This window comes from Xenopus tropicalis, chromosome 4 (assembly GCF_000004195.4).
Source record: "Xenopus tropicalis strain Nigerian chromosome 4, UCB_Xtro_10.0, whole genome shotgun sequence".
In the NCBI taxonomy this organism is placed as follows: Eukaryota; Metazoa; Chordata; class Amphibia; order Anura; family Pipidae; genus Xenopus; species Xenopus tropicalis.
Window position 1 is genome coordinate 14597635 of NC_030680.2, and position 18367 is coordinate 14616001.

At 47.3% G+C, this 18367-nt stretch overlaps 1 protein-coding gene across 9 annotated transcripts in view; it reads right to left on the minus strand.

Moving 5' to 3' along the window:
- The window catches only part of shank2 (SH3 and multiple ankyrin repeat domains 2), a 310238-nt gene that overhangs the window by 4404 nt on the left and 287467 nt on the right, over positions 1–18367 (minus strand). For 6 of the 9 annotated variants that reach the window (XM_031899734.1, XM_031899731.1, XM_031899732.1 and 3 more), the window contains 4 exon segments: positions 14841–14971; positions 12518–12629; positions 8946–8966; positions 5569–7981 (listed from right to left, as the gene is read on the minus strand). In XM_031899734.1, coding sequence (XP_031755594.1) covers positions 5569–7981; positions 8946–8966; positions 12518–12629; positions 14841–14971 — 2677 coding nt within the window. 9 annotated transcript variants of the gene reach the window in all.

Consider the following 18367-nt stretch of genomic DNA (forward strand, 5'->3'; position numbering starts at 1 on the left):
AGGGAGGCAACTAGAGGATGTCAAGCTTTTAACCAGCCGTTCATTCTCCTTTAAATGAGCCAAACCACTGGGCAGCTTGATCACAGCCTCCTGCGGAACAGGTTCTGGAACTCAGGAACATTATCCAAAACCAGCAGCAGCTTCTCTAAATGTATCCAGTGTTCCTCTGGCCTCTGTAGGTTCATCCAAGGAAATGCATGTTTTTAATCATTATATGCCCCAAACCATACTTTCTGCATGTATGAAGATGGCAACACATACTTATAACTGGAATGTATCCTGCATGTACAGAGTTTTCATGCTGAAGGCTGGGTAAGCAGAGAAATGAGAATCAGATCTGTAACATATTGTGAGGAACCAGGATTGGAGGCAGCCAGGGCTGGATAATGATCTGTAATTACCAGGCAGCAGCTTAGAAATGATTGGATGAGGACTAAGGGGGAGATCAAATAGATATCCCTAAAAATCCCAGTCCAAATAAAAAGAAGACCCATCCCTGACACCAAACTGCCATTTGCTACCCCTGTACTCGTTCTGCCACTGTCACTCTCTGAATTCATGGTCGTGATGGAAAGAATTTCAGATGAAGAGGATAGGTTGCTTCTGAGACACCCCTGTCCACCACTAACGCTCAAGTCTAGATTAGAAACAGCTGCATCTCGATAAATCTTGTTAAATATTTTTCAGTCTTCCTAGGGATGAAGGGTTGTAAAGTGCTAATACTTCATACCTTATCCTTTATACAAATACCTTGCCTGCTCCAACTGTCAGACTGTGACCTACTTTTGAGACCTTGACTCTGGCAGAAAAATTCTAATGGACAAGTAATGTTCAAAAGTAGCGCCATTAGCTGTAGTGACTCTGACAATGATGCAGAGGAAACGCTTTGGCCAGACTCCAGGCATCATGGTCTATTACTGATGTCCCAATGTGTCCAGGGCTCAGAACAAGATCCGTGGAACAGTGAGATTAGATCCTACGATGCGTGAATAGTTATTATTACTGTAACACAATATTGGATCACTGGACATAAATCTCAGAACATGGAAGGGTTGGAGTCAGGGGTTTGGCTGCCGAGGTTATTAGGAATCAGGAAGCCCAACAAGCCAATCAGCCTAAACTACCTGGCTACGTGCAGAAGGGCTGATTTATATCTGAGTGTTCAGGGATTGTTGCCAACTCAGACTTGAGGGGCTCCCAACAGTCTGCATGACTAATATATGGGCAAAAATCCGCTGGATATCCTTTCCAATCCTGTTGGGTCTTCATAAACCTTAGTTTTGATTCAACTGGCCCAGCGAATGGGTGGCCAAACTGGCAACCTGTAATGACCTTAATCTTCTCAGTGGTAGCCTGGCCTCAACTTGACCCAATGCTCCACCAACGTTTTTAAAACCTGTGCTCAACCTGATCCCCCCCAGTGATGTTGTGGATGGGTGGGACATAGTGATTGACTCACCAAAGACCGGCAGTGGGGAAGAAAAAGGCCTTCCATCTGCCCATGATCTGCCTGACCCAGGGGATTGGCTAGCCCGCTAACCATAACATTCTGTCTATGCCTAGCTTAGGGCAGGGTTAAGCAGAAGATACTATAGAGATCCCAAAGATATTTTACATCCTTTGTGGGAAGCAAACCCTACATTTCCTGGTACAATCCATCCTAGTACGGTGTAAATGTACTTTCATTCGAAGTCAGGGGTCAGTTGCATTATTTTGGATGCTTTGATGTACACTTTCCGGCTACAGAACACCTCGACGGCTTCCTGTTAGATGATGGAGATGAATGCCTACAAACCACGACAGCCGCTAAGAGCTTCTCTGAAAGCTCGGGGCATATTTTTCTCACTCTCTTACATTTAAATCTTTCTGAGCTGAGAGTCTTTGATCGATGACGCCCTGTGTGTTTTCTGGCAATACAGCAAGATCAAAGAGTGGGCTGGAAATGCAAAATCATTGGTGGTGCTAGTAGGGCCCCTCAGGACCAGCGCTGATCTACACCTATCTTAACCAAGAGAGCTTTCTGCCTATGAGGCACAACATTTTGCCTTGGGGTTATTTTCACAGAGACACATTTGTGCAGCATTTGATGGTTGGAACTGAGTTTTTGGTGTTTTTGCCAGTTGATCATGTAGCTTTGTGCCTCTCTGTGGCATTTGACTTTTTGTATCTGAAACATTTGATATTATATAAAGAGAGCTCTTGGTCTCTGTCTGGAGAGCAGCCTCCTAACCATAGACTGTCACGTTGAGTGGATAAAACAGCAGTGGAGGAAATGCCTATGACTACTCAATATTGTCTTTGTAACTTGCCATTCACTCAAGTGTCCAGGCCAATATCCACTCGTGTATACAGGGACAGGGGGTAAAGGCAGCAAAAAGACTACTGGGCGGCACAGACTTGGATCCATGTACAATGAACATTAGAAAGATGGCCTGATACAGTACTGTCCACTCCTGCCAACAGCTGCTTGGTGGGTACCATATGGGATTGGACCATGTACTCTATGTATCTGGAGGAGGATCCATTCTGTCAGTTTGGGCACTTAAGGAAGTTGTTGTGCTTCTCTACGGGCTGTTTAACCCAATGAACAACAGAAAGGTGCCCATACCATGTACAGTGTCTGTCTATTCATCCCATAGGCTGATGGGTGAATACCACATGGGATGGGACTGTGTATGCCCAACTTTAGGGTTATTTGCTGGCACTTTGGCTGCTGTTGGAGAGAGCTGTTCTGATGCTTGATAGTGGTTGTGGATCTTGGGTATCAAAGAGTAAAGGTGCCCATACACATGAAGATCCGAGATTGCCAAGTGAGCGGATTTCTTCCCGATACCCCCACCTACGGGTGGGCGATATCGGGGAAAATGTAGGCCTGGGGGCAAACGATCAAATTATAATGGTGGCAATGGGGCAGTCGGTTTGGGGACCGCATCAACGAGCCAATGTGGTCCCCGATCCGACTAAATCTTTTAACCTGCCCGATCAATATCTGCCCAATTTCAGGCCAGATATCGGTCAGCCAGGCCCCTTATTCCTGCCACTACATGGGCCGATAAGCTGCCAAATCGGTCCAAGGGACCCATATCGGCAGCTACAATCAGCCCGTGTATGGGGACCTTAAGTGGTTTTTCTCTCCCTGACGCTGAGACAAAGAAGTCTTTGAAGCACTTGATGATAAAGGGTTTCGGTCCCTCCGGCATTTGCTCATAATTAAAAGTTATCTGACTTGATATTGGATGGAAAATGAGATCTCTTTGTTGTGTAATTATAAGTGAAAGCTCCATTTCTCTTTGATGATAACAGTGCGAGTCAATACCAAGTGCAGGCGTCTCATAGGCTGCGCCATCTGGGAAGTGATTCCAGCAACTCGCCGGTGGCCGCCATATGCCCCAAACCGAAGAGCTCAGCATACGAGCCTGTGAGGAAGCCATGAAGACATCATACCTGTCCCTTTGGCAAGGAGGAGGTTGCACTGGGTTTATTATGAATTATTTGCAACATGAACAGGCTGTTCCCGGATAAAGTGGTAAGTGATTTCCCCAGAGGAGGCTGATTGCCTTGCAACCAGTGTCAGTTTTTATTTGATGCCGTCTATGTCTTTAGGGAAACTGTATTCATTTTACATTTTATCGTTCTCAGAAGTAAAGCAGAAAACATTCTTTCAGAATAACAGTCCCCAAGGCAGTAACTCAATTAAGTGTTATAGTGTCCCGTCAAAGGGAAGAGCCCCGCTATGTGGCAGCCGAGGAGCGGCTAGTTATTTGTGCGCCCGTGGCGGCACCTAGAACATTTACATAACGGAACCTGATGAATAGATAATAAGAGCCGAGGTGAAGCCACATCCAGACATAAAGTATACGAAGGTGGCACGTTCTTAGCCGGACACTTGTTTCCCAGGGCTCGTTAGGTTCTGCTAATTACCATTCCCCCGTAATGTATATGATGCAAATGCAGATAGGAAGTTGGTTTATTATTCCATATCAGAGAGAGGCATTGACTTAGATCCTATACAAGAGTGCTGGCCAGACTTTTTTGGTGGAAGCCCTCTGTTGAAAGTCCAACCTTTGGTCATGACCCCTGTAGCTCAGAACTTGGTTACAGATATAGGACAACACGGGTGTATCAGCCCTTCAGCCATAGCTTCGAGAATACCTAGGGAAGCAAATCAGTTTTCACTCCAAATCTTTTTTCCTGTATCTGTAATCATGTTATGAGCTAAGGGGGCGTTGGCCAAAGGTTGGACCTCCAGCTGGACTGGGATTTTTAGGGATATCTAGGAAAGCAAAAAGGCGTTCTCACCAAATCTCACCCTAACTGGCCTTCACGTTGGGCTTTGAGGTGTATCTAGGAGAACAAACAGGGCTTCTCCTCAAATCTCACCCTAACTGGCCTTCCAGATGGGCTTTCAGTGGAATCTAGGTGAACAAACAGGCATTCTCCTCAATCTCACCCTAACTTGGCTTCAAGTTGGGCTTTTAGGGGAATCTAGGAGAACAAACAGGCCTTCTCCTCGAATCTCACCCTAACTGGCCTTCCAGATGGGCTTTCAGGGGAATCTAGAAGAGCAAACAGGCCTTCTCCTTGAATCTCACCCTAACTGGCCTTCCAGATGGGCTTTCAGGGGAATCTAGAAGAGCAAACAGGCCTTCTCCTCGAATCTCACCCTAACTGGCCTTCCAGATGGGCTTTCAGGGGAATCTAGAAGAGAAAACAGGCCTTCTCCTCGAATCTCACCCTAACTGGCCTTCCAGATGGGCTTTCAAGGGAATCTAGAAGAGCAAACAGGCCTCTTCTCCTTGAATCTCACCCTAACTGGCCTACCAGATGCGCTTTCAGGGGAATCTAGAAGAGCAAACAGGCCTTCTCGTTAAATCTCACCCTAACTAGCCTTCCAGATGGGCTTTCAGGTGTGACTAGGAAAGCAAACAGACATTCTCCTCAAATCTTACCCTAAATGACCTTCAAGAAGGGGTTTCAGATGTATCTAGGAAAGCCAACTGGCATTTCCCCCAAATCTCATCCTTTCTGGCCATCAGGCACTGCCACTGTTTGACACACCTCCTAATTTGGGAACTACTGCCAATTGGCCACGATAGTGAACATGTAAAAGGGTCACTATGACTTTATCCTTTCCCTAATGGAAATATTGTATTGTATATATATTTGCCCTTTGATTCTCTACATGTTCTCTGGACAGGGATATAACAGTATCCCAGTATAGGTAACCAAGGCGAAAAAGGGATCCATTGTGATCTGAAACCTGTTGGGTGAAACCATCCTTTACAGTAATGCAATATGTCTGCCCTTTCCTCTCATCTGGGTTTTGCTTTAGTGCCCATGTACATACAGGGCAAAACATTGGAACTTAGTTTCCGTATCCATCGAAGCAAGCCAAATGGGACCACGGGTACTCAAGGCAAGTAAAGAATGTCAGGGCTGCTCTATTGTGCATCCACCCTGGCATTTTCCACTTGCATTGGTAAATGAGCCCTCCGGTGTCCCAAGAGAGCTGCTTTGAGATTCCGCCCTTTCCCCTTTTACCTTATGGTGTTGAAAGAAACACATTACCTTGTGCTGAGATTTGCAGTTTTCATGCCAGTGGGTGAATCCAACCCTTCCCCTGGCTTTGTAGCTTTCTCTCTGTTCATCTGTTGCAAAATGGAATTCAGTTCACTAATAACATTGGCTTTGGGGCTTGGCATGACTGGGCTTTTGACTTCCGTGTTGTCGCCCCATAACTTGGAGGTCCTTTGCTGTCCAGCTTTGGTCATGCTGGGCTGAATACTTAAAGGTAGAGGAGGTGGAGCAGGAGGGGGGACTGGAAAATTATCTAGGTTCTCTTCTAGAACAGCATCCTTATAAAGTGCATTGCTTTTGTTGATTATGGGCTTCACTTTTGGCTTTGGAGGTACAGGGGGTTTGTCCACTAGAAACGCTTGCCCATCTGCATAGACTGTACATGTGTCCAGGTTCTCTCCCCCCTCCGAAGACAAGGTCGATATACTGGAAACAGTGGAAATAGTGCTCGTCGTCTCTAAGTGATGGTCGCTGCCACTTCGGCTGTCCGCCTCTTCGATCCCAGAGTCAGTCACGTTATCGAAGCTTTCGGGGTGCTGCATGAAAGAGGTGGGCAGGCAGTTAGTCAGGACCGCTGGCCTTTTGCTATCTATAGAATTCGAGGCAACATTGGGATTAAATGAAGGTGGAAGAAAAGCTCCGTTCTTCCTCTGAATCAACAAATCAGCCAGAGTAGCGGGTGGCATTTGCGAAGCATCTTCAGGGATTTCGAAACTGTTGGCAAACTCCAGCGGCGGAGGCAGTGGTTCGGTAAAAATAAAGTCCTCGTCCACATCCATTGAGGCAAAAGGAGGAGGAGGGATACGGAAGGGTAAGATAACCGGCTCTTCCACAGAGCACACGGATACGATGGCTTTGTTGAGGGGAGCTGCGGGGGTTCCTAACACGTTGGCCTTGGGTAAGGAATTCTCTAACTCTTCCCTGGGTTCTGATACTGGAGCATTAGAGTTCTCAGGTGGCGTGCCCTTCTCCGCTTCTTCACTTTCAGCCAGTGCATCATCTGCTTTGGTGGTGTCTACTGTATGTACCATGAGCAGGCCAGCTGTCTTCTGCTGAGAGGTGTCCATGATGTTGATCAGCATGTTCTTTTTCTCTTCCTGCCGTTTCTCCTCCTTGGATGAGTCCAGGTCGTGCTTACTCTCCGTCTCCTGTCTCTTCAACTTCCCTCTCTGGTTCGGTCTATTTGCATTGATTGTTGCAACGGAAAAGGAGCTCTCCAAGCCAGAGCGCAACTTGGTATCTATATAAAGTGGCTTGTTCAGATCTGCTTTTTCTGGATCTGTAGGGCTAGGGCTGGGCTGGTTTTGATCCTTCAGAGCTCTGTCTCTAGCTGCCAAGGCCAGGGCCAGAGGTGAGTTGGGATCGAGCAGCTTGCCTGTAACTGGATGCATGTAATTACCAGAGGAGTTGGTACTTTTTGCTGGAGCTGCATTGTTCTCAGGCCCTTTGATCTTAGACATCCGTGCATTGCTCACATCCCCCTGATGGCTGGAGTCGTTGTTGGTGAAGGCATTGGAAGATCCTCTGGGGAGAACCAAAGAGCTGGGGGCCATGAGATGCTTTGTGTGCTCATCGTTGAAAAACATTCCATCATCGATAGACTTTGAATGCTGCAACCTCGGGCTTGGTTTGGGGCCCACACACTCATCCCCCAAGTCCGTTGACAGGAAGGCTGGAGAATTGCGCCTGGCCTCTAGTCTCTTTTCCCGGTCTCTCACTGCTCCAGCAATGGCAGCTGCAAACGGACTACTTGCATTAAGACTATCATCAGGCCGCAACTGCCCCACTTGCTCTGAGATCTGGAGGTCCGTCTCCATGCTGCTGCCCTGGCTGCTCTTGCCGCTGCTACTGGTTGAAGGCTCTTTAATGATGATTGTTGGGATGGGAATGGAACAGGTCTTTTCAGGGCTGTCCTCCACGTTGGACTGTTTCACCAGCATTCCCTTCCGCCGGGCAGGTTTGGCTGGAACATACACCGCTTTATTTCCTAATTTTCCTACTTCGGAGTAAGGGTTTTCGGGCATTTTGCTTCTTTTGTTGATAAAGTTCTGCTGGTTGGCCATGCTGGCGTTGTACAGCTCCTCAGAGTCCAAGGAGAACCTGTTGGCCTCGTGCCTGTAGAACATACTTTTGTCTCTGGCGATTGTCCCGACGTTGTCCGACCGTACGGCTGGCGACGGAGACTTTGTTCCTGAATTCTGGGTGAAGGCCGGCTTAATGGTTCCGTACCCCCTGGGAGCTGGAGATTTAGGGGAGTTGAAAGAAGATGGTGAAGGAGGTGGCGGTGATGGTGGTAAGGTTGCTGGTGGAGGCGGGATATCCTCAGAGGCATCTGGCATGGATAAACTTCTAGTAAACTTCAACATAGGGGGCGCTAAAAACTGCCGTTCCTCCTCGGTGATGCCTGTGGGGGGACAAAGAATACATATATTTAGGTTTTTGCTAAAAACAATGGTTTAACGAATATATAAACTTCAAAAACAAACAGTCCCAGCCTTTACCACCACTGACCAATTATAGTTATTAAGCCCTAAAAAATAACTGCCAACCAGTAGCCATAGCAACCCTGTGCTCAAAGCAGACAGAACAGAGAAGAGTCAGCTGAAATCAGAAGACTTTCCTCTTCTCCTTGGGAAATAGCCTCCCAACTGTCAGGGTGGTCGGCAAAACTGACCAGCAGGTGGCGCTGTTGTTTCAACTTTATTTTATTAACACTCAAATCTTGAAAATTAGTAATAATAATTAATGTAAGGATTTATACGTTTCCTTTAGTGAGCCAGGGGTAGGCAGTATCTTGATACCGGCAAATAGATGAAAGTGTTTGAATAATATAAAGCCTGCGGTGATAAAATCCCTTGGCATCTCTGGGGCATTAATGGAATCCCATAGCAGTTCCTTCCCCAGGTCCCTTAATCAGTAAATGACTGAAAGTTTTGCCAATACAGAAAAAATGGCATCGGAATGAAAAAGAGGTGTGGGAGCTGCTATGTCACTTGCCTTGAGCACCATTTTCTATGTAAACATCAGCAACAGCGCCTCTAGTGGTGGTAATGGTGCTGTTGTGATGAAGTCTAGAGAATGCAAGAGAAATGGCAGCCCCAGCACATAGGCATAAACATAAGGGATGTCCCACCCACAGACTGTGCCACCCAAGAGAAACATGGCAGCTCCCACCCCAGCCGTTTGCCCACATTGCCATACTTATGGGCACCAACAAGTGAATCAAGGCACAGGGAGTTATGGGAGCAGTCTCTTTATAAAGAGGAGCTCAGCCAATAACATCCGGGCATCTTGGTGGTGCCGCTGACATGAAACGGAGACCAGACAGGGACATTATTATACAGCCTGTAATGGGCCAAACTACTGACCTGACAAAGGAATTCTGCTGTCTGACAAAAGGAAACAATCTGGTAATTATGGAGGAATCATTAGGCAGTTAGTGCTGCGTCGGCGGCACGGCATTACACACAAGCGCCAGTAACATTCAGTCTTATACGGAGGCACAGCCCGGGGGCACATACAGTAATGCACACAGTACCCAGATACCATGGGCACAGAGACATACGGGCACAGAGACATACAGTATGGGCACAGAGACATGCGGGCACAGAGACATACAGTACTGGCATAGAGACATACAGTATAGGCATAGAGACATACAGTACTGGCACAGAGACATACGGGCACAGAGACATACAGTATGGGCAGAGAGACATACAGTATGGGCATAGAGACATACAGGCACAGAGACATACAGTACTGGCACAGAGACATACAGTATGGGCATAGAGACATACGGGCACAGAAACATACAGTACGGGCACAGAGACATACAGTATGGGCATAGAGACATACGGGCACAGAGACATACAGTATGGGCATAGAGACATACGGCACAGAGACATACAGTACGGGCACAGAGACATACGGGCACAGAGACATACAGTACGGGCACAGAGACATTCGGGCAGAGACATACAGTACTGGCACAGAGACATACGGGCACAGAGACATACAGTACTGGCACAGAGACATACAGTATGGGCATAGAGACATACAGTACTGGCACAGAGACATACAGTATGGGCAGAGAGACATACAGTATGGGCATAGAGACATACGGGCAGAGAGACACACAGTACGGGCACAGAGACATACAGTATGGGCACAGAGACATGCGGGCACAGAGACATACAGTACTGGCATAGAGACATACAGTATAGGCATAGAGACATACAGTACTGGCACAGAGACATACGGGCACAGAGACATACAGTATGGGCAGAGAGACATACAGTATGGGCATAGAGACATACAGGCACAGAGACATACAGTACTGGCACAGAGACATACAGTATGGGCATAGAGACATACGGGCACAGAAACATACAGTACGGGCACAGAGACATACAGTATGGGCATAGAGACATACGGGCACAGAGACATACAGTATGGGCATAGAGACATACGGCACAGAGACATACAGTACGGGCACAGAGACATACGGGCACAGAGACATACAGTACGGGCACAGAGACATTCGGGCAGAGACATACAGTACTGGCACAGAGACATACGGGCACAGAGACATACAGTACTGGCACAGAGACATACAGTATGGGCATAGAGACATACAGTACTGGCACAGAGACATACAGTATGGGCAGAGAGACATACAGTATGGGCATAGAGACATACGGGCAGAGAGACACACAGTACGGGCACAGAGACATACAGTATGGGCATAGAGACATACGGGCAGAGAGACATACAGTATGGGCACAGAGACATACGGGCACAGAGACATACAGTATGGGCATAGAGACATACGGGTACAGAGACATACAGTATGGGCATAGAGACATACGGGCAGAGAGACATACAGTATGGGCATAGAGACATACGGGCAGAGAGACACACAGTACAGGCACAGAGACATACAGTATGGGCATAGAGACATCCGGGCACAGAGACATACAGTACTGGCACAGAGACATACAGTACGGGCAGAGAGACATACAGTATGGGCATAGAGACATACGGGCAGAGAGACACACAGTACGGGCACAGAGACATACAGTATGGGCATAGAGACATACGGGCAGAGAGACATACAGTATGGGCACAGAGACATACGGGCACAGAGACATACAGTATGGGCATAGAGACATACGGGCACAGAGACATACAGTATGGGCATAGAGACATACGGGCACAGAGACATACAGTATGGGCACAGAGACATACGGGCACAGAGACATACAGTATGGGCATAGAGACATACGGGCACAGAGACATACAGTATGGGCATAGAGACATACGGGCAGAGAGACATACAGTATGGGCATAGAGACATACGGGCAGAGAGACATACAGTATGGGCATAGAGACATACAGTGCCGGCACAGAGACATAAAGTACCGGCACAGAGACATACAGTATTAGCATAGAGATATACAATATGGGTATAGACCTTTGTAGTCACTATTGGCAAACAGACATATACTGTGGGCATATAGACATACCCTACTGACATATAGGCTTACACTAAGGGCAGACAGACATAAAGTAGGAACATACAGACATATCCAACTGCCAGACAGACAGACAGACAGACATACGAGACACATTCACAATATGTATCTGTGATGGGAGTCAGACCTCAGCAGCTAATGGGTTAAATGGAAAGCGCACTGTATCGTGGCCGGCTAACATTACACATTTGAATAACACAAACCACAGCAATTGGGATAAAATAACTACATCCCTGTCAGCCACAAGGTCTGGCAAACGAGGGCAAAGCTAAGAATGCGTGAAGGGTGACATCTGAGTAAAGCGTTGGCGGAACTTCCCTCTCAAGGGGATGTGGCTTACCAGAAAGTAGGCGGGGCTTGGCATGGTGAGACATGGGCTGCAGACTGGGAGAGGGGTTATTTACCTGGGTGGGTGTTTATTTGTGTGCGACTGTTTGAATCTGTAATTAGTCAGAGCTCAGATTTAGAGTAAGGGTAGGGTTTGGCCTAAATACTAGCCCAGCCCAGACCTGAAGGGCGGAGTTAACCTGGAGCCAATCAGGGTGAGCTCTGGGATGGTAGAATGTTTATTTACTGCATTGGATACTGCTAGAAATACTGCAAAAAGGCGATTTTTAAGTCCCATGTTTTAATACATCAAACCAACCTTTCAGGGGTTAATTATACCCCAATAATGTGGAAATAACTCTACCTACTGTGTGTGTTACTGCTGTACAATATGTTGGTTTTGTTATTCATTGTGTAAAGCAGCACTGAAATGTGTAACTTGTGGGAGGGCGACATTCAGCCGGATTCTTCCTTCAGATAAAAAACCTGCTTAAACCCCAGAATCAGATTGGACTCCTTTCAAGCTGTTTGTATCTGCGCCACAAGGGGGAGCTCCTGCTCCATCATACCGCTTTGCTCTTGTCTTTGGCCAAAAAGGCCCATAGAGATTCCAGCTAGGCCTATAAACTAGAACATGCCCCACCCCTAATCTGTACAGGAAAGAGGGGCCTCCTGTCTAAACTGGAGGTGGTGATAAGGCCCAGGGTTAATCAAGAAGAGCAGAGCAGCTCCCCTGCCTAAATAAGAGGAGGAGGTAAGCCCAGGAGCACTGCTTTCTGTCTGACAAGGAGGAGGAGAGCAGCCCAGAAGCACTTAAACAAAATTGACCAAGAGGAGGAGAACAGACCAGGAACAGGAAGTAGAACAGTTTTTTTACAGGGTATAAAGATTGTCAGGCTCCCGGAGCAGCGATAACAGCGGAGATAGCAAGGACGTAAGGGTGAAACACAGCTACAGACACGATATTGTCCGAAACAGACTCGAGTCACAAAACACACTCAAAGCTCCGGAACGTGAGAGATGGAGAACGCCATGAACAAAACGAAACAAAGCGACAGGGAAAGAAAAAGGTGGCTTACCTATGGATTTTTGCCTTCTCATTGTGCCACGGGGTATACCCAGAAATGGACCTTGATGGCTTCCCGGAGCAGTGGGCGGGATTACAGCGATACCCTGCCTATCATACATTGACTAAAATAGAATAGAATGAGACACAGCTAATGGGGGTGAGCGCCAAACCCACCCACACCGCCAAACCCCTAGCAGTTCATAAATGGAGTCAATGCAGTCACAGTCTAAACTCAAGCAGCCGAGCTTTATAAGGATCCTCCCAAGCCCGTGGCACCCAGTGGGGCTCATTTACACATGCAGTTGTGCCAAATTTGGATGCAAATCGCCATGTTTTTTCCCACAGAGGTCCACCCTCTGCACCCAAGGCACCACGAAGGAGGGTCCTTTTGGCAAACTGAGCACCAGCGGCAGCATGTTCTCCTCCTACATTAGTGTCCTCATCATTCGGCACAAGTCAGGTGTGGCAATGGATGCCATTAACTAAGCAAACCTTGGAACCTTCCAGGCCGATGGGGATTCCAGGGTTCCCTTGCTCCCAACGCATTGGCAAGATGCAAAGCATTATGGCACCAAATTGGCACTTGTAAATGAGCCCCACCGACTTGTAAGGTCTTGGGAGAAACACAGAGTCATTAGAAGATTATTATAGCCAGAATGCAGTGCAAAATATAACATTCATGGATAAAGCCTAATTAATAAAATGGAGTCATTGGCTGGCTGGGTCAGGGGGCCTAAATAGTACGGTGGCGACTTCTCTATCCTGTTGGGGTGGTTTAGGGACCTTAGTCCCCCTTCTTGTCAGTGAGGTGGTGATAAAATAAAAACTCCTGCCTACTAGTATAAACTCACCCTGCGACTGGATGGAAGGGGGCACTTGATGGGAACATTTCCCAGCTTGCAACCAATGAGAATCTGAGCTGCTGCCAATAATAATCAGTAACAAATTAAGGCTCAATTTCCGTTTGGCTGCAGAATGTAAAACTTTCAAATTAGTCTTGCAACTAGTCAGGTCTGGACTGGAGACAAAATAGGCTCTGGCATTCTCAGTACACAGAGGCACAAACAGCCCCCCCAGCCCAATAAATAGTGACTGTCTGTGGCACCTTACAGCCCCCCTGGCATTCCCAGTACCCAGAGGCACAAACAGCCCCCCCAGCCCAATAAATAGTGAGTGTCTGTGGCACCTTACAGCCCCCCTGGCATTCCCAGTACCCAGAGGCACAAACAGCCCCCCCAGCCCAATAAATAGTGACTGTCTGTGGCACCTTACAGCCCCCCTGGCATTCCCAGTACCCAGAGGCACAAACAGCCCCCCCCCAGCCCAATAAATAGTGACTGTCTGTGGCACCTTACAGCCCCCCTGGCATTCCCAGTACCCAGAGGCACAAACAGCCCCCCAGCCCAATAAATAGTGAGTGTCTGTGGCACCTTACAGCCCCCCTGGCATTCCCAGTACCCAGAGGCACAAACAGCCCCCCCCAGCCCAATAAATAGTGACTGTCTGTGGCACCTTACAGCCCCCCTGGCATTCCCAGTACCCAGAGGCACAAACAGCCCCCCCAGCCCAATAAATAGTGACTGTCTGTGGCACCTTACAGCCCCCCTGGCATTCCCAGTACCCAGAGGCACAAACAGCCCCCCCCAGCCCAATAAATAGTGACTGTCTGTGGCACCTTACAGCCCCCCTGGCATTCCCAGTACCCAGAGGCACAAACAGCCCCCCAGCCCAATAAATAGTGACTGTCTGTGGCACCTTACAGCCCCCCTGGCATTCCCAGTACCCAGAGGCACAAACAGCCCCCCCAGCCCAATAAATAGTGAGTGACTATGGCATCTTACAGCAGCCCCTCTGGCATTTGCCAGAACCCAGAACTTCAGGCCATTTTGACTGTGTTGACGGACACAAAAAGCAGTTGAGTTGGTAAGGTAGTTATTTTTTCTTTTGCCACTCAACTTCTACTGCCAGTGGTATGAGCACTGTGGCTATGATTAAATAGGGGGGCATCTGATCAAGTTTTGCATCACTGCCAACCAATAGTGCTCCCCAAAATGATACTTTCCACCTTTGTCTTGACCCCACTTGATCTGAATTGAGTCGTATTCCTCTCTACAGTGCTGAGTACTGAGTCACGTCCGAATGTCTTAGCATGGTATCCATGAATGTTACAAGATACAATTTGGCATATGAACTTGGCTCTGTGCCATCAACTGGTTAACTGCTCTTGTAGTGCATCATGGCGATACGGTAGCAACAATCTAGAATGTTCCTAGGGGGGATTCAGCCCTGAGCATCCCCTGTACTAACATGCACAGCTCGGCTCGCCTACTCACATTTGTGTCTGTAGCAGCGGGGAAGCATCTACTAGTTGGGCGCTGTTTTACTGTGGCAATTCTGGAGTCTACTGCTGCGTTGTCCAGTGGTCTTAGGGGCTTTGGAATGGGACCGGAATCCTCTGCTTTGTCTGCAATAAAATGACACGGGCATGCGTCTATCAGACCCCCGCGGCGAGAAACACGCACACACATGTACATACACCCAGTAGACCAGGGCTATCAGAATAAGCAGGAGGGCGTGTATTTCACAATGCACTGCGTGGTACTGCCAGGCGTGCAAGCCATACGCTTTGGAGTGGATCTATGAGCATGCATGGTTGGATTGGAAGCCCACGTGCATGTGAGGTTTACTTAGTGCAACGCGAATTACAATCCTCCTCTTCAAACACTCAACATCTGAAACTTGAACATCTACACAGAAACGGAGAGAAAACCTTTAGCAAAGACAGTGACACAAAATACAGAGAAACCTATTCCTATCCTGCCTTAGGTGCGCTGGCGTCTTCAGTGGTGCGGAAAGTTTGGTATTGCGGCCTCTGAAGTGGCGCGGATCCCGCCGCTGCCACCAATTGTATCATTTGAGCAGTTAAGTCTTTTACTGATAGTAATAACAGGCTGCAACCAATTTTGTGGTAGGTCCCAATACAATAGGAATACGATCAAGATCAATATGACCATTCAGAAGCAGGTGACTCTATTATGATAAGTTTATCATACGTAAGACGGGCAATTTGGCTCAACCAAAAAAGGCTTGAGATGACATCCAACCTTTTCGCAGCAGCCCCATTAGAAATCTCACCTTGGGTAACTGAATCCAAAATACAACCAACCCATAACCAGGTACTGAGTTCTGACTATTTGCTACACATGGCTGTGCTCTTACCAGCGATCACTTGAGAGCATGGGGTTGAACCCAAATGACAGAGCAGCTTGGACTTTCCTATTGTATTAATCTCTATGGGCCAGGTTTAGCCGTAGAAAGGTCTCAAAAGACCAATTTACACTTTACCCCAGAGATTGATATAATAGAAAAACTTCTTTAAACAGATTATTAGGACTTTCCGTAGTAGTGGTGGGCCTGAAGCTGTCACCATCTTGCTTTACTACCACAATATAGTGAAGTTATGACCATTGGCTCAGTGTGAGCAACTGAGATGGGTCTTGCCGTACTAGGGGTTGGGTCAGGACTTCACAATGAGTGGTTCTGCTCAAGATACAGTCACTGGCATGCTGGGGAGAACCTCTACTAAAGTTAAGACCCCTGAAAAGGGGAAGGGGATTGGGGCAACACCACTGCCAACATCTTGCCGTAATATACCTACTTTACTACACAGTCTCTACCTGCGCAGGGGCCCACTATGTGCATTTCCCCAGTAAAAGACTTTATTGTGACCCCTAAAGGCGGCCATACAGGCACCGATATTATCGTACGAATGTATGATATTCGGTGCGTGTATGGCGGGAAACGAGGCAAAGGCTTTGGATACCAGTCATCTCAACGATCGAGTGGGATGGGAAATTTTGAGCAAAGCGTTTCGTGTAGCATCAACAGCAAACTGCTAAAAGATAAGAGCTCTGTACCTGGGGAGTACTTGGGAGAGATTGGAGTCATATAGCCAGGTGGTGAATTCAAAGGACCCAAGGTTTCATCCAATATAGCCCTCCTTTGGCTCTCCAGTGGGTATTTGGGTTTTGGCCTTCTGCTTTGGCTCCTGGAAAAATCTTTGTACACTGGAGCCTCCCTATAGTTTTCAGGTTGTATCCGACTTTAGACTTCTTCTGCCTGGTTAGGATTTACACCTTCCTTGCTCCTGTGCATACCTGTGCATACCTGTGCATCCAGCAGCTTATTCCCAAATGGCCTCTGTTCAGGTTGTCGGCTCACAAGCAAGATGGAAGAAGCATAACGCGCAAGGAATAGAAAGCAAAGCTAAGCGCAGCCAAGCAAAAGCACCATTCCGTCAGCATCGCGGCCAACCAAGTTGGGTTCTCATTTTCCCTCTTTAGAGTCTCCTGGATACTTTAATGCATGTCCTGGTGGAAAGGTCTGGTAATGAGGCTTGATATAAATCCCAGCCAGGCAGAAGATGGAAACCTCTGTTAAATTGTTCACCGCTTTTAGGATTTCAGTGTTTTTGGGACATTATAGTTGCAGAGCCTTGCGCAAAGTTAGGATCTCATCATCAATCGGCCCATTTCATTGGGGAAGCAATTTTACCTAAAAACTATCCTTTATTATCTTCTAGACAGGAACACAACTAAGGTGAAACTCTGCAAAGTGCGACAGACAATTTTTGCCTTCTGTGATGCTCTGAAGCCACCATGGCTTTGAGGTAAAAGCCATTACTGATAATCTCCAATGGGTACTGGTATGTAGCTCTGTCTCCAAAACACCTACAGTGGGTGGTAAGGTTTGTTTGAAAATATAATCTCATTATATAGACCACCTAAGCTCTGCTGAAGAAAGAACAGATGTGCCTTCAACAATGTTCCAGATCATCCTCTTAACTTGCATGGTATCTATGGGCACGGCTAGGGCACCATTTTGCTCCATACCAGCACTGACATTAAGACCAACAGAAGCTAAACACATGCACCCCTGGCTGAATATGCACCAGCAACCAACTTAAAACTCCACTGGCTCGCCACATAATTCCATTTTAGAATCATTCTGATACTAGGGTGGGCCCAGAGCACAGGTAAACACACAGGCCAAGAACCTTGCAACAGCTAGCTACCAAAAATACCAGTGTTAATGCCACGGCACCCGTTAAAACTATAAACTTCAAGATCTGCTCTGAAGAGTTAGCTAGAAAGTGACAACATCCTTGTCAGCAAACTATTAGGCCATAAAATACTAATCTGACACTAGGGTATGGCACACAGTACCTTCATAAATGGTTTTTACCAGTATTAATGGGGCCCATGCCACTATATTTTTGCTAAAGACACTCTACACCCTAATGCAAGAAAGGGACAGACAACCCTTGATGCTCCAGTCTACACGACTTCCATCTCCAGGCATCTGCTGGTCGGCACGGCTACTGTGCACTGCAGTTCTTAAACCCTATGAGGACTGACTTAAGTAACTACTGAATGATCTCTAGACCTGACAGAAAAGGAAGACCAATTCATTCAAATCTCTGCTTTATGGAAATGGTATCTGCACGGCAACCATCTTTAAGGCTGTTACTGAGACTGTTGTGCAGCCGGAATGGCTCTCAGGCCACAGGCATATAACCAACTAACTGGATTGCATAACCCAAAACCCCTTGGTCTATAGACCATCCCTATAGAAAAATATCATGAAGAAATGGTCTATTTCGTATTGCTGGGGACACATAGATGGTGTTTACTACTCTATCAACACCAGGGGGCAGAGGAACTCAACACATTGATTAAATCCATACACCAAGACCGTGTTGTCCATCCGCTGAGCTGGAAATACATAAGTAGTCACCATTCTTTCAGGGCAGGAAAGCAAATAACACAAGAAGAATATGGATAACCATCTTTGATCTACT